At 37.2% G+C, this 20,857-nt stretch overlaps 1 protein-coding gene across 1 annotated transcript; it reads right to left on the bottom strand.

Annotated features, from left to right (window-relative positions):
- Window positions 1–17,711: 17,711 nt before the first annotated feature.
- Window positions 17,712–20,585, bottom strand: LOC142529614 (plant UBX domain-containing protein 3-like). The gene is made up of 4 exons (XM_075635189.1): window positions 19,969–20,585; window positions 18,904–19,192; window positions 18,426–18,521; window positions 17,712–18,287 (listed from the first exon to the last, which is right to left on the bottom strand). The coding sequence occupies exons 1-4, from the start codon at window positions 20,478–20,480 to the stop codon at window positions 17,913–17,915; spliced, it is 1,272 nt and encodes a 423-aa protein (XP_075491304.1). The 5' UTR covers window positions 20,481–20,585; the 3' UTR covers window positions 17,712–17,912.
- Window positions 20,586–20,857: the final 272 nt, after the last annotated feature.

A 20,857-nucleotide genomic window follows, 5' to 3' on the forward strand; every position in this document is an offset into this window, starting at 1 on the left:
CTTCATGGTAACCTTGTTTATGCGGATCTTATCGTATTGCCGAAGCCAGAGTTTGACATCATTCTGGGTATGGACTGGCTATTAAGGAACATAATTTTGATTGACTTCCAGCGGAGATCTGTTCTAGTCCAACCTCTTGGGAGAGAACAGTTATTATTCGAACCAGACATGTTACTTTCCTTTATCGCGTATAATACTTTGTGTCCAGGCTAGGAAGCTTATGCGTAGAGGGTGTCGAGCATTTTTAGCGACTTTTGTATCTGTTCCCGGGACACCCAGTCAGTCAGCATCCGATGTCCCAATTGTTAGGGACTTCCTAGACGTGTTTCCTGATGACGTCTCTGGTATGCCACCTGTGCGAGAAGTGGAGTTTTCTATTGAGATTATGCCAGGTACCGCACCGATCTCAAAAGCACCGTACCGATTAGCACCGACAGAGATGGCAGAACTCAAGAAGCAGATTCAGGAACTTCTTGACAAGGAGTTCATTCGTCCGAGTTTTTCACCATGGGGCGCGCCAGTCTTATTTGTGAAAAAAAAGGATGGTTCGATGAGGCTCTGTATTGATTACCGGGAGTTGAACAGAGTGACAGTGAAGAACAAATACCCACTTCCGAGGATTGAAGATTTATTTGACCAGTTTCAGGGAGCCTCAGTATTCTCAAAGATTGATCTGCGTTCTGGTTACCACCAGTTGAGGGTGAAAGATGCCGATGTTCTCAAGACTGCTTTTAGGACTCATTATGGCCACTTCGAGTTCCTTGTGATGCCGTTCGGTTTGATGAATGCGCTAGCGATCTTCATGGATCTCATGATTCGCGTATTTCAGCCGTATCTTGATCAGTTCGTGATAGTATTCATAGACGACATTCTCGTCTACTCAAAGAATCATGAGGAGCACAGCAGACATCTGACCGCAGTTTTGCAGACCTTACAGAAGCACAAGTTATTCAAAAAGTTCAGTAAGTGCGAGTTCTGGTTAGAGAAGGTGGCATTCTTAGGCCACATCGTTTCTAGCAGCGATATCGAGGTAAACCCAGCGAAAGTTGCAGCAATTAGAGATTGGGTTGTGCCGCAGAATGCATCATAGATCCGTAGCTTCCTTGGGCTAGCAGGATATTATCAGAAGTTTTTTCAGGGATTCTCCTCTATCGCAGTTCCACTCACGTCGTTGACAAAGAAGAATGCAAAATTTGTGTGGAGCGATGAGTGCTAGAAGAGCTTCGATTCTTTGAAGCAAGCTCTTATCTCAGCACCAGTATTGGCCATGCAGTCAGGGCCCGGAGACTTTGTCTTGTATACTGATGCTTCGAAGCTCGGTTTAGGCGCAGTGTTGATGCAGCATGGGAAGGTGATAGCATATGCTTCTCGTCAGTTGAAAATCCATGAGAAGAATTACCCTACCCACGATCTAGAGTTGGCAGCCGTAGTATTTGCCTTGAAGTTCTGGAGGCATTATTTGTACGGAGAGAAGTGCCAGATCTTTACCGACCATAAGAGCCTCAAGTACTTCTTTACGCAGAAAGAGCTGAATATGCGTCAGAGGCGTTGGTTGGAGCTAGTGAAGGACTATGACTGTGACATTAGCTACCGCTCGTGCAAAGCTAATGTAGTTGCGGATGCAATGAGCATGAAAGTCGCAGTGATGGCTCATATGGCGATTCCGAGACCTCTTCAGTTTGAGATGCAGAGGTTTGATCTAGAGACATATCCTCGAGGTAGAGTTCCCCGTCTATCTACTTTGACGATTCAGTCTTCTCTTCTAGACCGTATTCGCAGTGGACAGTCAGCAGATGAGCAGTTGGCAAAGTGGAAACAGAGGGATGAGGCCAATGGCAGTATCTTGTATACAGTTAGCGACGGCATTGTGATATATCAAGACAGAATGTGGGTTCCTAGCAGTGATTCTATTCGAGCAGATATTTTATCCAAGGCCCACATGTCGCCGTACTCTATTCATCCTGGAAGTACGAAGATGTACAAAGATCTGCAGTTTTTGTATTGGTGGCCCGGAATGAAGAAGGATATCAGACGTTTTGTATCCGAGTGTCTGACATGTCAGCTAGTGAAAGCGGAGCATCAGAAGCCAGCAGGTATGCTCAAGCCTCTTCCTATTCCCGAGTGGAAGTGGGAGAATGTTACCATGGACTTCATGGTCGGTTTGCCGAAGTCAGCCAGAGGATCAACTGCTATCTGGGTGATTGTTGATCGTCTTACCAAATCAGCGCACTTCTTGCCTATTAAGACGACTTTCACCATGATTCAGTATGCAGAGTTGTATATCCGAGAGATAGTCAGACTTCATGGTATTCCCGTTTCTATAGTGTCTGACCGAGATCCCAGATTCACTTCCTCATTTTGGAAGAGTTTGCATTCGGCTATGGGTACGAACTTGTTGTTTAGCACAGCTTTCCACCCACAGACAGATGGGCAGTCAGAGAGAGTTATCCAGATTTTGGAGGATCTTCTCTGTGCATGTGTCATCGATTTCTCAGGAAGTTGGGAGTCGAAGTTGCCATTGGTAGAATTCACCTATAACAACAGTTTTCAGTCATCTATAGGTATGGCTCCGTATGAAGCACTGTACGGTCGTAAGTGCAGATCGCCTATTCATTGGGATGAAATAGGGGAAAGAGCAGAATTGGGTCTAGAGATTATTCAGCAGACTGTCGATGTAGTAGTCAAGATCCGTGATAGAATGAGGACTGCGCAGAGCCGACAGAAGAGTTATGCGGATCAGGGGAGGAAGAGATCTAGAGTTTGCCGTTGGCGACCATGTTTTTGTGAAGATATCACTATGAAAGGTGTCATGCGGTTCGAGAAGAAAGGAAAGTTTAGTCCGAGATTCATCGGACCATTTGAGATCCTCGACAGGGTTGGGACGTTAGCTTATCGTGTTGCTCTTCCGCCGAATCTGGCCGGAGTACATAATGTGTTCCACGTCTCTATGCTGAGGAAGTATATGGCAAATCCTTCACATGTCTTGAACTTTGAACCGTTGCAGCTCACTCCGAACCTGTCTTATGAAGAAAGATCAGTGCAAATCCTAGACAGACAGGAGAAGAAGCCTCGGAACAAACTGGTGAAGCTAGTGAAAGTCAAATGGCCTAATCATTCGGAGGAGGAGGCTACATGGGAATCGGAGCCAGAGATGAAGAGTCGATACCCCGAGTTATTCGGTAAGTTTTAATTTCGAGGACGAAATTTCTTTTAAGGGGGGAGAGAGTTGTAGAACCCGAAAAAAATCAGACTACGTATAAGCCATGCATAATTACTATTATTTAAATTAAAATGATTTTCATACATGCATGAGTGTTTAAGGCATTTTAAAAGTTGTTAAGTCATGATCATTTATTTTAAATCGTAGAAATTTAGTTTTATCTTTTAAGTTAATTATGCGAGGCCGGACTGGAGTTGGAGAATTGAGATAAAATTTAATAATAAGAAAATATTCCTTAAATTTAATTTAAGCCTAAGAATAATTTATTTTAATGTAAAAGAATGTTCAAGGATTTATTTAGTTAATTGGAGCTAAGTAGTAATTAAGCTCTTTTATGTCCAATAGTTAATTAAAAGCCTAAATTAAAATGTGTAACCAATGAGGATAAATTAATCTAGACCTATTTTATTTAAGAAATTGTAACTTAACATAATAGTAATTTATTTTAAGACTTAGACATGCATGCAAGAAAATTGCTATCCTAACTTAATTTATTAATTAACTAAAATACATAATAAGTGTTTAAAAACTTTAAGGAGTTAAAATTCAATAATTAAGCAATATTTTACCTTCCATTTATTTAGAAAATTTCGGCCACCTCTTATAGGAATTAATCATGCTTGGCAACTCTCCATTCTTGATCATTTCCTTATCCTTTCTTGGTATGATAATCCCTCACTTTTAAATCACCAATAATTATTAATAAGCAATATTCTTGCCTTCATTTTGATGAGTAAAATAGGCCATTGCCCACCAAATCACCCCTCAATCCATCATTATATCATATTATTTCCTTATCCCCCATAGAACCAAGGATAGGAAGATTTGAATTGCCATTCTACCTCCCCATTTAATTGGGAACCTTCCCCTTCATTCCCTTAGCATTCTCTCCACCCTCGCCTTTGAAATTTCAGAGAAAAAAAGGCTAAGAAAAACGTGAGCCATCATCAAGAAAATCAAGAGAGAAAAGAGAAGGAACTCCGTCTCCGCCACGTCGTGTTCGTCGCATAGTTTGTTTTCTTTTTGTAAACAAATTTTCAGGCATGTTTATATTGTTCTTTGCTCTTCAATCAAGTCATATAAATATTTTAAAATATTACATGATCATAATTTTAATGGCAAAACCGAAGTATGACAGCAACTAAACAAAAAAATTCTGCACAAATTTTTCGGCTTTCTCTTGTGCTTCACGGGTTGTCTTGTTTTTGTGATTTCAGGGATTGGCTCGGTTCCATGCACTCAAGGCTGCATCTAGGCACGTACTAGGGTGTATTAGGATCATGTTGGTCCATTAGTTCAAGCCCCATGCATGCTGGATAGAGACTTGACAACAACTTCTTCCATAGTTGCGAGTTTGAGTCTCGATTCTCGATTCTTGTTTGTCTAAGGCGAGGGTTCGAATCTTGATTGGTCTAAGGCCTGTAACCATGGTTAGGAACCTTTCTTAGCATGTCTAGGACGTGACCAAGGTGGCCCTTCAAGGCTTGGTTCATGGTCCCATCGGTTTTAAAACAAAACATGCAAGTGCCCCTCAGTTTCTCTTTTCTGATTTTGTGTGAGTGAGTTTCGAATTTTGGGTGTTTGGGTGGATCTTGGTTGGCTTTTAGCCCTTAGCCATGGTTCAGACAATGCCTCATGATGTATAGATTGAGTCATAGGTCGATCATATTGCCACTGGAACGATGTAAGACAGCAAGCAAATCGATACATCACATTACATATTTCGGGTTCTCGGTTTGGACTTTGGTCGATCTTAGGTGGTTGCTGGGATTGTGGTTGGCCTAGGGCCCGTAGCCATGGTTCAAGCCACAACTTAGGATATTGGGAAGAGGCTCTGGTTGGTGGTTCAAGCCCCAATGATCATTAGTCTCTTAAACGAACACAACAAGCGCAGCTGCTGCCATCGCACATTTGACAGCAGCATGGCTTCGGTTCAGAGGTGGTATTTGAGTTCTTGTTTGGCTTTTGCCTATGGCCTTGGAATGGACAGTACCTCAATGAGTTAGGAAGGTAATGTTTTTGGCTGTTCGTGATTTGGTTAAGTTTAGAGATCGTACGAGAATTTACGGTGAAATGTGCCAAAGTGACTCTCGAAAGAGCGTTTTACAATTTTGGCCTCCATTTACTATTTTCGTGTATTACAGCCCTGGGAATATGTTTTCCAGTATTTTAGGAGTATTTTAATCATGGCTAAGCGATAGTTCAGTGTTGGTTCGGGTTGGTACGAAGCCATGGTTGAATGCTAAGTTTGTTGGGCGTAATTGTCTCGTTTCTAGTTCGATTATGAAGTGTAGGTCAAGTTAAGTTTATTTGCATGTTCTCATGTTAGAGTTAAGTCGCAGCGAGGCTGGGAATGATCCAACTCATTCGGTAAAACAGGGTTATAATTATATTACGTGCATAAAATATAAAATGTTTATTTTTGAGATATATGCGATATGTCTTGTGGCCACCTTATGCTTATGGGATTGCTTCACCCGGTGACTTACGACCGGTTTATGATTATGTCTGGGTACGGATATCCAGTCCAAGGGCTGAGATGATCTCTACCGCCCAGTATACTGTGGTTTAGTCTGATCAGACGTGCATGTTATGTTATGTATGTTATGGGCCACTTGCGTAGAAACATTATCTCTACAGAAAAATTATGATATGATGTGTTATGAAAGAGCTCTATCGAGCAAAGCTTTTACGTATGATTTTCAGTTATTTACGTATTTATAATTATCCATGACACGATTTTCACCTTACGCTTTACGATCGATATTTTTATATTACGCGAAATTTTATGATATATTTACTTGTTATTCACGATATATGCATGCTGAGTCTTTGGACTCACTACACTTGATTGTTGTAGGTACTGATGAGGTCGGAACCGAGGGCGAGGATCAGTGAGCTAGCTTGGTTTAGCAGTAGTAGGAACCCGAGGACCTCATGCTTCAGTTTATTTATCTTTTTATGCACAAAACTCATTTTTTATCATGTTGAATTATTTTAAGTTGTTGTTTTGAGAACGATAATTTCTTCTGCTGTTACTTTAACGTTAAATCTTTTTATCAGTTCATTTTATGAATGAGGCATGTTATTTATTTAAAGAGAAAAATTTTAAATAATTTCGCAAATTTACAAATACGAAATACGGGCCTCTACAGCAAGTGCCAACTGATATGCCATCTAGCTCAACTGATGATCAGCCTACTACTTCAGTTCCAAACGCTCAGTAGGAAGCAGTTGAAGAAGTTGTTACTAAATTAGAACAATAAACTGAGACTGAATGACAACGTCTAGCCATGGTGATTTTCAATGAAAAGGACAAGGGCAAAGCACCTGCCACATCTGAAATCTTGTCGCCTGAAATACCTATAGATATTGATATCATAATTGAAGAAATTCAGTCCAGTTTTCACAACCTAATCTCATCTGTCTCCAACATGAAGTCAACTCAATTGATGCACACGCTTAAATTTGATTTTATGAAGGAGAATACCATGAAGAACCTCAGGCAGGTTACCAAGAATATCATCGCATTATTTCTCCTTGTAGATCAGCTGAAGAAGGACCAAGTCACAGTTCCAGCTCTTTTCCAAACTCAGGACATGCTTATCAACCGAATTGACTTCGTGTACACAAATATGTCAATGCGGATGGATTTTATGCAAGGATAGATGTTGAATGCTATATCTCAAGTCAGCTCAGATTCCTCCTTCTTTCTAACCTTGTTGGTGTTGACAAAAATGGGGACGAAGAGCAATCAGATAAAGCAAAGAAAATACCTAGTCAATCAACTGATCAAGGACATGCTGACAAAAGAGCTAAGAAGTGAAGAGTGGTCAGTTCAGTTAGATCTTATTTTATCTGTACGAATCTGTACATTTGAAGATTATTTTATCTGTACGAATCTGTACATTTGAAGATTATTTTATCTATAATGAGGTTTATCAGTTCTTGAATTCTATGTTTTTTCAAACACCAAAAAGAGGGAAATTGTAAGAATCGGAATTTCAGAGTTTGATAAATAAAGATTTTGAAGATTCCAGAACTGATCGGCTCAACGTAATTAATTCGAAGTGAAACTACCCAAGCTGAAGTTGCCTGAAGTGATAATTAATTAGTTAAATAATCAGAGGCAATCGAACTGATCGAAGCTAACTTAATCAGTAAATATAACTGAACCATCATTTGGAATTGATAATCCATATAGTCAGTTCAACTAATCGGCTATATAGTCAACTGACAATCAGTTTGACACGTCACCAGTTAAAGCACATCTACCAACCGACAAATCGTATGCAGTAGATTGCAACTATCAGAAGGTTGTTGACATTTTTAGAAGCTAACTTAATCGTATGCATAGCAGAATTACACAGTGTACTATTTTTAGAAGAATGTTGACATATTCAGAAAGTGCAAATCAATGGATAAGTATTAATTAATGCATTCAATGTTACCGTTGGAAGCAAAGCCTATAAATAGCCGAGGAGTTCAGCGGAGACAAGAATTTTTCACAATTACTCTGATTGACTTTCGAATTCAGATATACATGTTATGTCAAGATATTCATCAGACTGTAATACATTTCAACTGAATAACAGGCAGCAGACATATTCACAAAGCCACTACCCGAGACTAAGTTTTCTTATTTCTGAAATATTATTGGATTGATTTATTTATCTTAATTTGTTTAACATTTTTATATGATGATTCATTGCCATGATTAAGTGCAGGAAATAATCTGTGAAATCTTAATTGTTCAAGTAACTGGTGGCAAGGCTAGTCGATAAGCTAAGATTCCGACTTTTCCGAGAATTTCGAAGGATCTGACATATCTTGGGTTTAATATTCCGGATTTGCTGAAGCGGACTACTCTCTTTTCATAGGTGCAACATTGACATAAGACTTTTCACCGACTTCGAACTCTAACGGTCTTCTTTTCAAGTTAGCGCAGATCTTTCGTCGATCTTGTGTTGCCTTGAGTTTATCCTAGATGATAACTACTTTATCAACAGTTACTTGAACAGTTAAGATACCGTTATAGCTTTCTTCAGATTTCAATACTTCCATGATAATTACTGTTATCGAAAAATTCAATCAAGGTGGTGTTTACTTCAATTTCCTTTGAAGTCTATGTCAAATGCCTTGAGAATATCTTCAAGAGTCTGTTTTTTTACTCTCGGTTTGGCCATCAGTTTTGGATTGACAAGCCGTGATGAGAGTGATCTTGGTACCCATGGCTTCCTGAAAATATTTCCAAAATCAGAAGAAACCTTGGGTCCCTATTAGACAAAATGCTTGCTAGAACACTGTGTAGTCTTACTATATTGCTCATATACAGGTGGTCGTTCTGTCCAAATTATAATTCATATGGATATGTAGGAAATGTGTGGATTTTTCAAACTATCCATTATCCAAATCTCATCATGATTTTATCTTGATTTTTGAAGTTCTACCACAAGGTCCATGGGAATATGCTCTCGTCTCCACTTGGTGTTTCTCGTGTTTGCAGAGGTCAACTAGGCTTTTATGTTCTTTGACCTGTTGAAAAAGTTGGCACCCAGTAGCCAGATCTTTCTTCATTTTATTCCTTCAGAAAATCTTGATACTTCTTGGTACTACCAAGGTGGACAGAGAATTTCGACTTGTGTATATCAGACAACACATATTATTGAAGAGTTTCGATTTCAAAAATTTCGTTTCATCCACGGAATTCCCTTCTCATTAGTCTGGAATTCTTGAGCTTTCTCTTCTTTGATATTTTCTTAAATTTTTGTCATGAGGGATCTTGGTCTTGATTCAATTTCACTTACTCTTGCAAGCACGATTGCGCTAACAGTGAGACTAGGATTACTTTTCCTATGTCCTTTTGGCTTAGCGCATCAACAATCATTTAGCCTTAGGTCATAATCTATCAATTGTTCAATGTACCGTCTATGCCTCATGTTTAATTCTTTTTCTGTCAAAGGTATTTGAGGCTTTTTTGATCGGTAAATATATCATATTTAGCACCAAAGAAGTAATTCCTCTGGATCTTTTCCACAAATACAATTGCAACCAATTCAAGATCATGTGTTGGGTAAATATTTTTATTTTTTTTCGTTCCCAGAATGACTTCGAAATCCACCATAGTATGTTGAATAAAATCGGCACTGAATATATACATATTCATATTTATTTTATTACACCTTAAAATTATCACGATTACTATTTCAAAACTTAAAAGTAATATAGAATCTTAGAACAGAACTCATCATCTGCATATTGACTTAAGTCCCAAGAATTATAACCTAGTCATTATTAAAATTTCATTCAACTCTGAAAGAAATTAATCCTTAAATAAGTCTTCTTTTACTAAATATTTATTTCATCAAAACTATGAGCCCAACATACTCAAACAGAAACGAGTTTCTTTGGATGTATGTCTCCACAAATCGGACATTTTTTTATAATGTAAGAAGAGTCGGAACTTATTATGTATGCAATACTTTCCTCGATGCATACCAATACCTCATAGCTTACTTTATTTACATAAGGTAATGACATATTTTATTTAAAAAAAAGAAGGTTACACTTTTTTCTTTTCATAGCATATTTTTATTATAACCATAATATTAGTGTATTCCAGTCTATCCTTTCTCCATCATCACTGTCTTCTTCCACTTCATCCATAGGTGGTTCTTCTATTTTTTCCGCAAAAAGATGCAGATAGTTATTTTGTTATTACAGTTTATCCATAACGCCATGAATCTTTGCGACGTAACGTTCTAGCTTTCTAGTAAGGTCTTCTTGCTGATGACGAGAGCGGTTAGCAAGGACCTTCTCAGTTTCAATCTTTTCTATCAACTCTCAGTTAAGGGCAACTAGTCGTACCACGTGAGATAAGTTATGCTAGGTTAGGGTGAGTTGCCTCTTTTCTCGATCAAGGTGATGGTGAGATGTTATACATAAGTTTGAAGTAGATCCTTAATTTTCATGAATTCTTGTTTCTCCCTGGTGGGTCGGGCCATTAGGGTTGCAATCTCTCGGGTTTGGTTGTTAATGGTAAGTTGATGCATGCAAAGGTCGGGTTGAGCACGAGTACGAGGGGCAGGCATCTCCTTGACAAGGTTGATAATAATGACAAAAATCAAAGTTACTACATTTGTAAAAAATTTGAATCGAACAAAGTATTTTCGTGGGATTTTCCAAAAAAAACAAGTTAAGAAATTTTCGCATAGATTGAGAGTATGGAATAATTAACGAGATCAAGTTTTTAGATTTCTATGTGAAGATGTAAATCATTCAAATATACCCACTATTGGCAATAGAACGAATTTGAAAATCTAAATGATGGAAGATGAGTTTGATTTGTCGGAATGATTTGGAAAGGAAGACATGAGGATTTTGACCAGTCAAAATCCCATCCATATTATAAATATGACGGCTCTAATGCCACTTAAATGTCGCGGTCCGAGATCGAAGCGAAAATGACATCCGGCATTGTTTAACAATTTCATGAAAACAATAAGTCTCGTAACAAATAACCAAAAACCAATCTAATTCATAAAAGAACATTGTTTTTTATATATGTGAAATACGAATAATGTGGAAGTTGTTCTTACAAAGAAATTGCGAAATTGGTAAGCGAATAATATATAATCATGAAATCAGGGACTTGGTCCTCGTGACTCTGGATTTCTTCACTAGCCCCAAAATTGATCTTGTTCAGTCTCTTCCACTTATTCTTCAATATTATCTGGGAAGGGACGTAAAGGGGTGAGCGTTTTGGGAAACACTCGGCAAGTGGGGGATGATCGATTACCACAAATACATATAGAGAGATTTAAAATACATATTGTAACAGATTTTTGAAACTTAATTGATGGGATCGATTAGGGGGATCATCGTTGAGCTACAATAGCTCGATTCTGAAATATTAAACACCGATGAATTAAATAGAGTTTGGTGTTCAAACCAAGTAGAAGACACTCGAAATAATCCTTCGTAGAAACTGACAAAATATTTTGTAAAGCATTTAAAATATATGCAAGTTGAATTAGTAAATATATTTTAGTTGAAGCATTTTATCAAACACTTTGTATGCAATATTTTGTTATTTGAAGAACACATAAAATGCTTCAACAATGCATCTTTAAAACTATGAAAATGATAAATTAATGCAATAAACAAATAGACACGAATTTGTTTATGGATGTTCGGAGACTTCAAATGCTCCTACGTCACCCCTTCTTCCCCTTGGGAAGGATTCACTAGAAGATTTTAATTTATACAACTCTTTGTACAAACCCACTCAGCTTAGGACTTACACTACTGCCTAACTGAACTCCTAGCACTCAAGATTGGAGGCAGCACCTCACAATCAACATATTGTTTAATGTCTCATATGCAAAGACTACATACACAAGTTTATTGTCTTTGTGCAAGACTCACTCAACTAATCTTTGAAGTTCAACACTCTTGTATATGTGTGAGTGATTGTGTGTGCGAAATTTTTCTTTTACAGTGTACATCTCAAATATATCCTCACACAAGGGCTTGTGTTATCAACTACCTGATTTCTTCATGCTAATTGCCCAAGCTTTGAATTCTCTTCAAAAGCTCTCGTTTAATCTTCTAGATGTTGTATTTATAAGCCCCAACAATGATATATACGTTATACACAAGAATATGACCGTTTGGAAAGTTTCTGTACTGTTTCTGAGATTGCAACGATCAAATTCGTCTTGCTGGACTTTTTCCCGACTGGTCAACTCGGGTCAACTCAACTAGTCGTTCAGTTCAACTGGTCAACAGCTGGTTCAGTTCAGTTCAGTTGGTCAGCTGCTGGTTTGGTTCAGTTCAATTCAGCCGGTGTGCTAAAATCATCCTAGCTGATTTCAATCTGTGCAGAACCAGTAGCTTCATCGCCACTTTTCAGCATCTTAAGCTTCGATTCAGACTTTGATTTCCCAAGATGATTTGTAGATCATTGTCGTATCTTTCCAATGCATACTAAATCGCTTCATTTCAATAATTGAGATGAGAGATATGACCAAAATACCGCAGCTGCTCAAACCCAACTGATTGTTGTCTTTGTGCGATCAATTACGATCCGTTATGATCATTTTGCCCTAGATAACATCCGATTTTGCCCAACTGACGTGAAATACGATTTGTTCCAAATTGAGTTTTCTGATTAGTCAAGTTGGCTGATTGTTATTTGAATCATTCAGTTGAGATATATCATCAAAATACCCAAGTTTGCCAGAAATTCAGTTTGGCTGAATTCCGTTTCAGTTTGCTTCTTGTGTTTGCAACTTCACACTTGAGTAAATATGTTAGAAACACAATAAGAAGTTTTGTTAACATCAAAATCAAGATTGGGAACATGAAATGTTCCAACAATCTCCCACTTTTGATGATCACAAAACTTGGTTAAACAATCGATTCAACTAACATATTTCTCCCCCTTTTTGTGTGAATCAAAAAGTCATATTTTCAAAATATTTCAAGCGCAAAATTTTCTCCCTCTCATTATTTAAAATAATTTCTTCATTAAAATAATAACGATTTCTCCCCCTATATTTTTGAAATTTTGAAAATTATAAAAGAAGAGAGATAACTAACCAATTTTCTCAATTGCTCATTTTTGCCTCAGCACATATGCTCTGCATTCAAAGAATAAACTGATTTTTCTCGTGCATAATTAGGCTGCAAATTTTATACCACTGTAATCCTTTACAAGTCTAGTTTGCAATACAAAAAGCAGTTTGTCGTTTGGACACTCGAGCAAAGAGATATGTCATTTTTCCTACAGTCGCTGCAAGCTGAACAAAAATTCAGTTTTGCATATATATGTTTAAAAAATCTGAAATTTTCAAATTTTAAACATCACAATCAGTTTCAATGTTCTTTTAAGAACAAACCGTTTTGAAACCAATTGATGGGATCGATTAGGGGGATCATCGTTGAGCTACAATAGCTCGGTTCTTGAAATATTGAACACCGATGAATTAAATCGAGTTTGATGTTCAAACCAAGCGGAAGACACTCGAAATAATCCTTCGTAGAAACCGATTAAATATTTTGCAAAGCATTTAAAATATATGCAAGTTGAATGAGTAAAAATATTTTAGTTGAAGTATTTTATCAAAAACTTTGTATGCAATATTTTGTTATTTGAAGAACATATAAAATGCTTCAACAATGAATCTTTAAAACTATGAAAATGATAATTAAATGCAATAAACAAATAGACACGAATTTGTTTATGGATGTTCGGAAACTTCAAATGCTCCTAAGTCACCTCTTCTTCCCCTTGAGAAAGATTCACTAGAAGACTTTGACAACTCTTTGTACAAACACACTCAGCTTAGGACTTACACTACTGCCTAACTAAACTCCTAGCACTCAAGATTGTAAGCAGCACCTCACAATCAGCATATTGTTTAATGTCTCATATGCAAAGACTACATACACAAGTTTATTGTCTTTGTGCAAGACTCACTCAGCTAATCTTTGAAGTTCAACTCTCTTGTATATGTGTGAGTGAGATTGTATGTGAGGAATTTTTCTTTTACAGTGTACATCTCAAATGTATCCTCACACAAGGGCATGTGCTCTCAACTAGCTGATTTCTTCATGCTAACTGCCCATGCTTGGAATCCTCTTCAAAAGCTTTTGTTTGATCTTCTAGATGTTTTATTTATAATCCCCAACAATGATATATGACCATTTGGAAAGTTTCTGTACTGTTTCTGAGATTGCAACGGTCGAATTCGTCTAGCTGGACTTTTTACCGATTGGTAAACTCTGGTCAACTCAACTGGTCATTCAGTTCAACTGGTCAGCAGCTGGCTCAGTTCAGTTCAGTTGGTCAGTGGCCGGTTCGGTTCAGTTCAGTTCAGCTGGTGTGCTGAAATCATCCTAGCTGATTTCAGTTTGCGTAGAACCAGTAACTTTATCGCCATTTATCAGCATCTTAAGCTTCGATTCAGATTTTGACTTTTGAAGATGATTTGTAGATCATTGTCTTATCTTTTCAACGGACACTGAATCGCTTCATTTCAATAACCGAGCTGAGAGATATGACAAAAATACCGCAGCTGCTCAAACCCAATTGATTGTTGTCATCGTGCGATCAGTTACGATCAGTTTGACCTAGATAACATCCGCTTTTTCCCAACTGACGTGAAATACGACATGTTCCAAATTGAGTTTTCTGATCATTCAAGTTGGCGGATTGTCATTTGGATCATCCTGTTGAGAGATATCATCAAAATATTGGAACTTGCCAGAAATTCAGTTTGGCTGAATTCCGTTTCAGTTTGCTTCTTGTGTTTGCAACTTCATACTTGAGTAATATGTTAGAAACACAATAACAAGTTTTGTTAACATCGAATCAATATTACGAACATGAAATGTTCCAACATTATTATATCGAATTATAATATCAGAACATTAACATTATTATATCGAATTATAATATCAGAACATTAACATATTTAGAATCAAAATGTGCAACAGAGCTTATCAGAACAAATTAGAATAGATCAAATCAGAACAAACGAAACACTGTTATTCATCTTATTATCCATGGTTAAATTGTCCTCCATATATTAGTCCTCTAAGGGGTGATGCTACGAGAAAGTTTTATACCCACTGATGGGGGCCAAACAAAACACAATTTTATACCCACTGATGGGGACCAGAACATATTTTTATACCCATTGATGGGGGCTAGACAAAATTTACAATCTTCCTTCCATATCTAACTCGGATCATAACAGTTTATTACAGAATCAAATTCATCAAATAGAACTTATCATAATTTGAATGGAATCAGCAGAATCAAAGAAAATCGAGAATAGAATAAACATATAGTAATCGATCGAGATTTAAAATATAATCTTAACATTTTTCGAACAATAGGTAGACATACTTACAACAAATAAGCATATCATATAATATTTATGTAAAAACTCACTTACGAAGAAATATATATAGCAAAAACCTACTTATCCTTGACTCAAATGGTGTTCGAACTTGTTCGAGCTTGGATGAGTTTTGGCCGAACACGGACTGCACCTTTGAGTACGATTTGGGCAACGTTTGAACGATACTTGGACATCACCTAGACAGCGATTCGAATGAGTCTTGACAACTCCACGGGATGGTCGGAATAACTCTTCCTTGTTCCTTGCGTCGGCCGAGAATTTTTTTTGGCAAGGCTTGTGCTCAATTTTTCTTAGGATTTTTGGTGTAGGAATGGTGGAATCCTATCTAGTATTTATAGGCTGAAATGTGGCACTCCAAGTTTTGGTCATGGCTGAATTCTTGTTGCCCAAATAGTCAAAGTTTTATCTAAAATCAAGAGTCACTTTGGTTAACTCAAAGGTCATTTCTTGCACATTAAATTTGTCCAATCTCCTAGCTCTTCCTTTGGGCTACAATCTTGGTTTATTTAGGACATAAGAATAAAGTTTCTTTGAGCTAAAGTTTCAAGTTCATGAGCTAGGGATTTGTATCCTCGAGATACTCGACTTCGGTCTTGCGGTTTCTCGAGCTCTACTATGCTGAATTTTGCACACCTTGAACTGAAATTTAAACCCAATTGTTGAGCTTTTAATTTGACAAGGTTGAGCTAAAATTTTCGAGGTTTATTGTTTGTGTTATTTGCTTCGAAAATCCGAGTCCTCATAGTTCATGTGTATAATATGCTGTAATTTAGAAGATAATTTACATCATTGGTTATCTGTTTCAATAATTATATTGAATTTACTCAGATATGAAATATAATTTTTATAATTTCATCTACTCAAATATATTTACATTAAGTTCCATATTATCTTCTTTCATCCTTATCAGATGACTATTTAAAAATTTCCTAACCTTCTTTATGACATTTACAGTTTTATAGTTATTACATGTCTAGGTTTCCAAATATTGCTACGATAAATATCATATTTATTTTTGGATTAAAAATATTCATCAACCGATCTTACCAACAAAAATATTATATTCAAATATGATCACATGCGATATAATCATAATCTTAACAAATATATATATATATACACACACACACACACACACACACCCATCCAATATTTAACAAATATAATCCTAATCAAATCGATACAAGATTATAATAACTTGCAAAGTTAGAATAAAATAATATTCATATCAAGTACTACCAAAACAAGGGAACAAGAAAATCAATCAAGAATATTTATGTCGCATGGCCAAATCAAATTCGGATAATTGGATTTAGTATCATGAATTCTACCCAATTGAGTGTATAAAGTTTTCATAAATCTCTTTTACATTTTCAACATTATATCTATTACATATCTAAGTTTCTATTTTTGATTTACCACATTTAAATGAAATTGAAGCAATATTTTATCAACATATACTCCGAAAAAGATCTGATCTGTGTTATCTCATCATGGAAATCTTGACTTGTAAATTACTTTAAGCCTATAAAAGGACCATGAAAACCAATAAATTTCATATACTACACAATTTGTATATGTTCTAAAAAAATGAAGTACACTACAACGACATACCTTCTATTAATGTTCATTTCGTCAATAGCCAGCAATGTTCAGGCATTTGGTCAAGAAAAGCATCATTGTTTCATCACACATGGATACGACATTTTCATAATGGATCAACTCCCTCCTATGTTCGACCCGAGCCCTCTCGTGTTCCACTGTCAGTCGGGGAGCAAGGATCTAGGAAATCAGACACTCCAGTACGCTGGCGAGTTCACTTGGGGTTTCTGCGACGACGCTTTTCACAGAACACTGTATTATTGTCATTTCTGGTGGGGTTCGAAATACTTATTCGTCGATGTTTTTAATAAAAAATGGAGGGACAAATGTGTGACCCGTCAATGTTATTGGGTATTGAAGAACGATGGACTTTATTTTGGGACCTTTGACAAGACTTTTATCAGTAAACAATATGACTGGCAAACTAAGAGTGTTGCGTGATAGATTAGCTAAGTACTTATCTTCTTTATATCGAATTCTGCATGTTGGAAAGCTGTAAAACAGATCAAGTTTAATAATATTTGCAGTCTGGCCTTTTTTTAGAACACTATAAATTTAGCTAAATTAAAAAGCCACTACCACAACGAATATGATTGTCATTCACTGCAGGGAGAAAAATTAGTAAAGAATGTTTTAATTTATTGTATATTTAGGCACAGTTGGTAAGCACTAACATTTGATTAAATTTACAATGGATTATAATGATGATAAAAGTTCATCTAAATTAAATTAATCTAACTAATCGGAAAAAAAAAAAATACTGCCGACACATTTTAACTGAAACAAAATATATGAGACGTTTACTGAATTGTCCATAATGGAACAAGGAAACATGCTTAAACTGTTGTTTTATTTTTGACTTAAAACATTTTTGTACAATTTGGTGTGTTGTACAAGATGGTCGAAGGATGTAGATATATAATGTGAATCATAAAAAAATTTGATAAATATAAGTATTTATATAGGAATTATTGATTAAATGATGTTTGGTGTGAATGAAACAATAAATAGTTTTATTATCGAACACCAAACATGCCCTTTAAGATTTGAGCAATTTTCAATCCCTTGCAATTTTTGACGGGCTCCAAACCGATGGAATGGCGATGAAAGAACAAATAAAACCACATCATCTGCAGTTGAATTCGTTATGTAAATGTTTATAATTTCTGGATCACGACTGAGTTAGCTATTCCAGCCTGATCTATTGTCTGGCACAGATCAGTAAGTTGTTTTGGAGGGAACCCCATCATCTGCAGTTGATAAGTTGGCGGTACATCGGGCCTTGATGCATCAATGAAACCCCGGACATCTCTGATGGTATGGTAGTTGTTGAAGTGTGCGATCAGGCGTGTACCATCTGCCAACCTAAGCTGAATCGATGTAGAAGGTTGTGTGTTGTCAACAACTAGGGTGGGAGACGGGTTTGGAGCTGCAGTCAATGCAGTGATGACAATATTGCTCGGTTCCATGTCACTGGTGCTACCTAGAGTTCGGGCAACACCTTGAAAGGGAAGATGGTTTGTTTGGGGTTCCTGTCAAATAAAATAATTAAACGACTGCAGTTGAACTAATGTAGACACCACGGGTGATTGGTTTTTATTTGAATTTCCTGAAAATACATTTCGGATAATAGCATAAAGAAATCCAAACCTATCCTAAGTCAGACAAACCTGGTAGTTTTCGTCCTTCCTTGTGAGACTAACAAGAACTTTGGTTCTCTTATCGGCTGGAGCAAGTTCCTTCGGACATTCAGACATACTAATACTCTGCACTACGAAGAATAAGAACTAATCACATGATTCCATTAAGAGGAAAAATACTACTTTCGTCATTTAGTTGTTTGCATGCTTACTGCAAAAACGTTACGGATGAAAGAAATTGTTGAGAAAGAAAATTAATGGAATCTCCTTTGGAATATGTTAATATCAACAAGTCGATTGTATGTTACTTGAATCTACGAGCACATACAGTATTAATCGATCAATCAAAAAAACCAGGTTCTCTAACTCCCTTGCTCCTTTGAAATGATATAATCTCCTCAGAGCCTCCAGCAGGATTGAAAATAGCCAGGTTTCTGCCTCTCAAAAATTCTTTACCATATCATAAGAAGTTTCAAGAAAACAAATAAATCAAAATGGAAGATGTTACCTCCAAGAATGAAGCACTCTCAGGGTCGTCCAACATCCTCAAAGGCCCATTATCCACTGTGAAGCCATTTCTCCAGCAAATGATGTAGTGATTAATGACTTCAGGATGGTGCGGGGTAAAAGATGCCTCCCCAGAGAGTAGCCTCACTGTTCCAGTAAAACTTCTGGAGGTAGGAGGTAAAAGATGTTCGACAGATCTCTGTACTGCTCCTGATTGTCTTGCTTGATCAAATATGGCATCCACATCATCTGCTGCCCTTGATCTCGATGAATCTTGAACAAGCATTCCACTGTAAAACAGACAAGCATGAGCTACAGATAAATGATATGAGCATGATATTTCTCCACTACATACCCTACTGGTTTTGAATTATTAAAGCATTCACTTCTGTTTGCAGGACATTTCCACATAATTCATAAACAACCGGTGAGACGAGTTTTACATTTTTAAATTCAACCAACTAGATCAGTGAATTAGATGGATTACTTTCATATGCTTCTAGAACAATTCAAACATCGAAACATGATTTTGGAGATATTAGACATAGATTAGTTATTTAAAAGGAATTTCCAGCAAATTTGGTGGCCATCCCGTGATTATTTAGTGTGATGCATCCTTTCTCAACGTTATAGTTTAATTAGTAGAAGTCACAAAAAAATGAAGTCTATGGAAGGCTGAAATCTAGTTCAATTCATTAAAATTGTCTTCTTGAACCTTATCAGCCATTTCTCACCGTGAGCAAGCTTTCGGATCAATAATTTTTTTACGGAAAAGGGTTAGTTTTGCTACCCCAAAAATAAGTCACGCAAGAATTTTGCAGCACGACTCAAGAACCCAATCTCTCGTCATAAACAATCGTCCCAACTTGCACAAATTATTAGCTTCAGCATATTTTCCTCTATGCAAAGAGGAATAAAAGTCTAAATCAGAAAATAGAACAAAAACTAACTCTGATGCTATGCCTAAATCTTGTTCGTTATAGTTCATTGAAATTTTTTAAACAAAATTGGAACAATTATCAACTTAAATAGGGGAAAACGGGGCTAATTTTTAGTAAAATTTAACCTCTTTTGCCCTCCGGTGTAGCATTCCTGAGGATCAAAATCCGGGTCGCCATCAGACTCATCCCCACCATCGGAAACCCGTTTCAGATCTCCCAAAGTCTTAATTCGACTCCCGGTACGTCCTTTCCTCCCGGAGTACGCGGCGGCGGCGGTTTTATCGCTAGCAGAAGAGCATAGATTGTACGAACGGGAGGCAGGCGGTGGCGAGGGGGATCGGAACGAACGGGAGGCAGGCGGTGGCGAGGGGGATCGGAAGCGCCGAGGGGGCGATTCCGATTCGCCAGAAGGGGAATCCTGAGACTGAGACCGCACCGGTGAATCAATTTCCACGGCGACGGCGGAGACAGAGCCGCCGGTATCGAAGAAAGTGGAAACAGCGGCGTCGAGATCGAAATTGTGAGACTCCAAGAAGAAGAGGGCCTCCGATTTGAAGGCGCAATTGGTTATCTCGCAGAAAGTGTTGATCACAGCCATATGAGGGTGGCCGTTCATGGATTCCGTTTGGTCCTCCATGGAAACAGAGCTCACTCGGTCTTCTCCAGATTCTTTACTTGCAACACTCGCACCATCTTTGCTATATGATGGTATTTTTTTATTTGTAAAAATTTATGTGATTTTTCCACCGATTTAATTTGTTTGACAGATTTTCTTTTACAAACTTATTTGTAAAAATTTACGTGAAACGGATTTAATTTGTTTGACTGATCTTTTATAATTTATACGGTCAAAACTTTTTATCCGACCCTATATTTTCACCCAGGATAGTCCGGAGTCTTCAATCAATTTGCTGTGCTACAGTGCAAACCCCTTTGACTGTTTGGTGGATTTAACATTGAGTGTTGAAGAGAGTGGTGAATGATCGGTTTAGAAGGGTCGAAGTGTTTAGAAGG

This window comes from Primulina tabacum, chromosome 16 (assembly GCF_025594145.1).
Source record: "Primulina tabacum isolate GXHZ01 chromosome 16, ASM2559414v2, whole genome shotgun sequence".
Classification (NCBI taxonomy): Eukaryota; Viridiplantae; Streptophyta; class Magnoliopsida; order Lamiales; family Gesneriaceae; genus Primulina; species Primulina tabacum.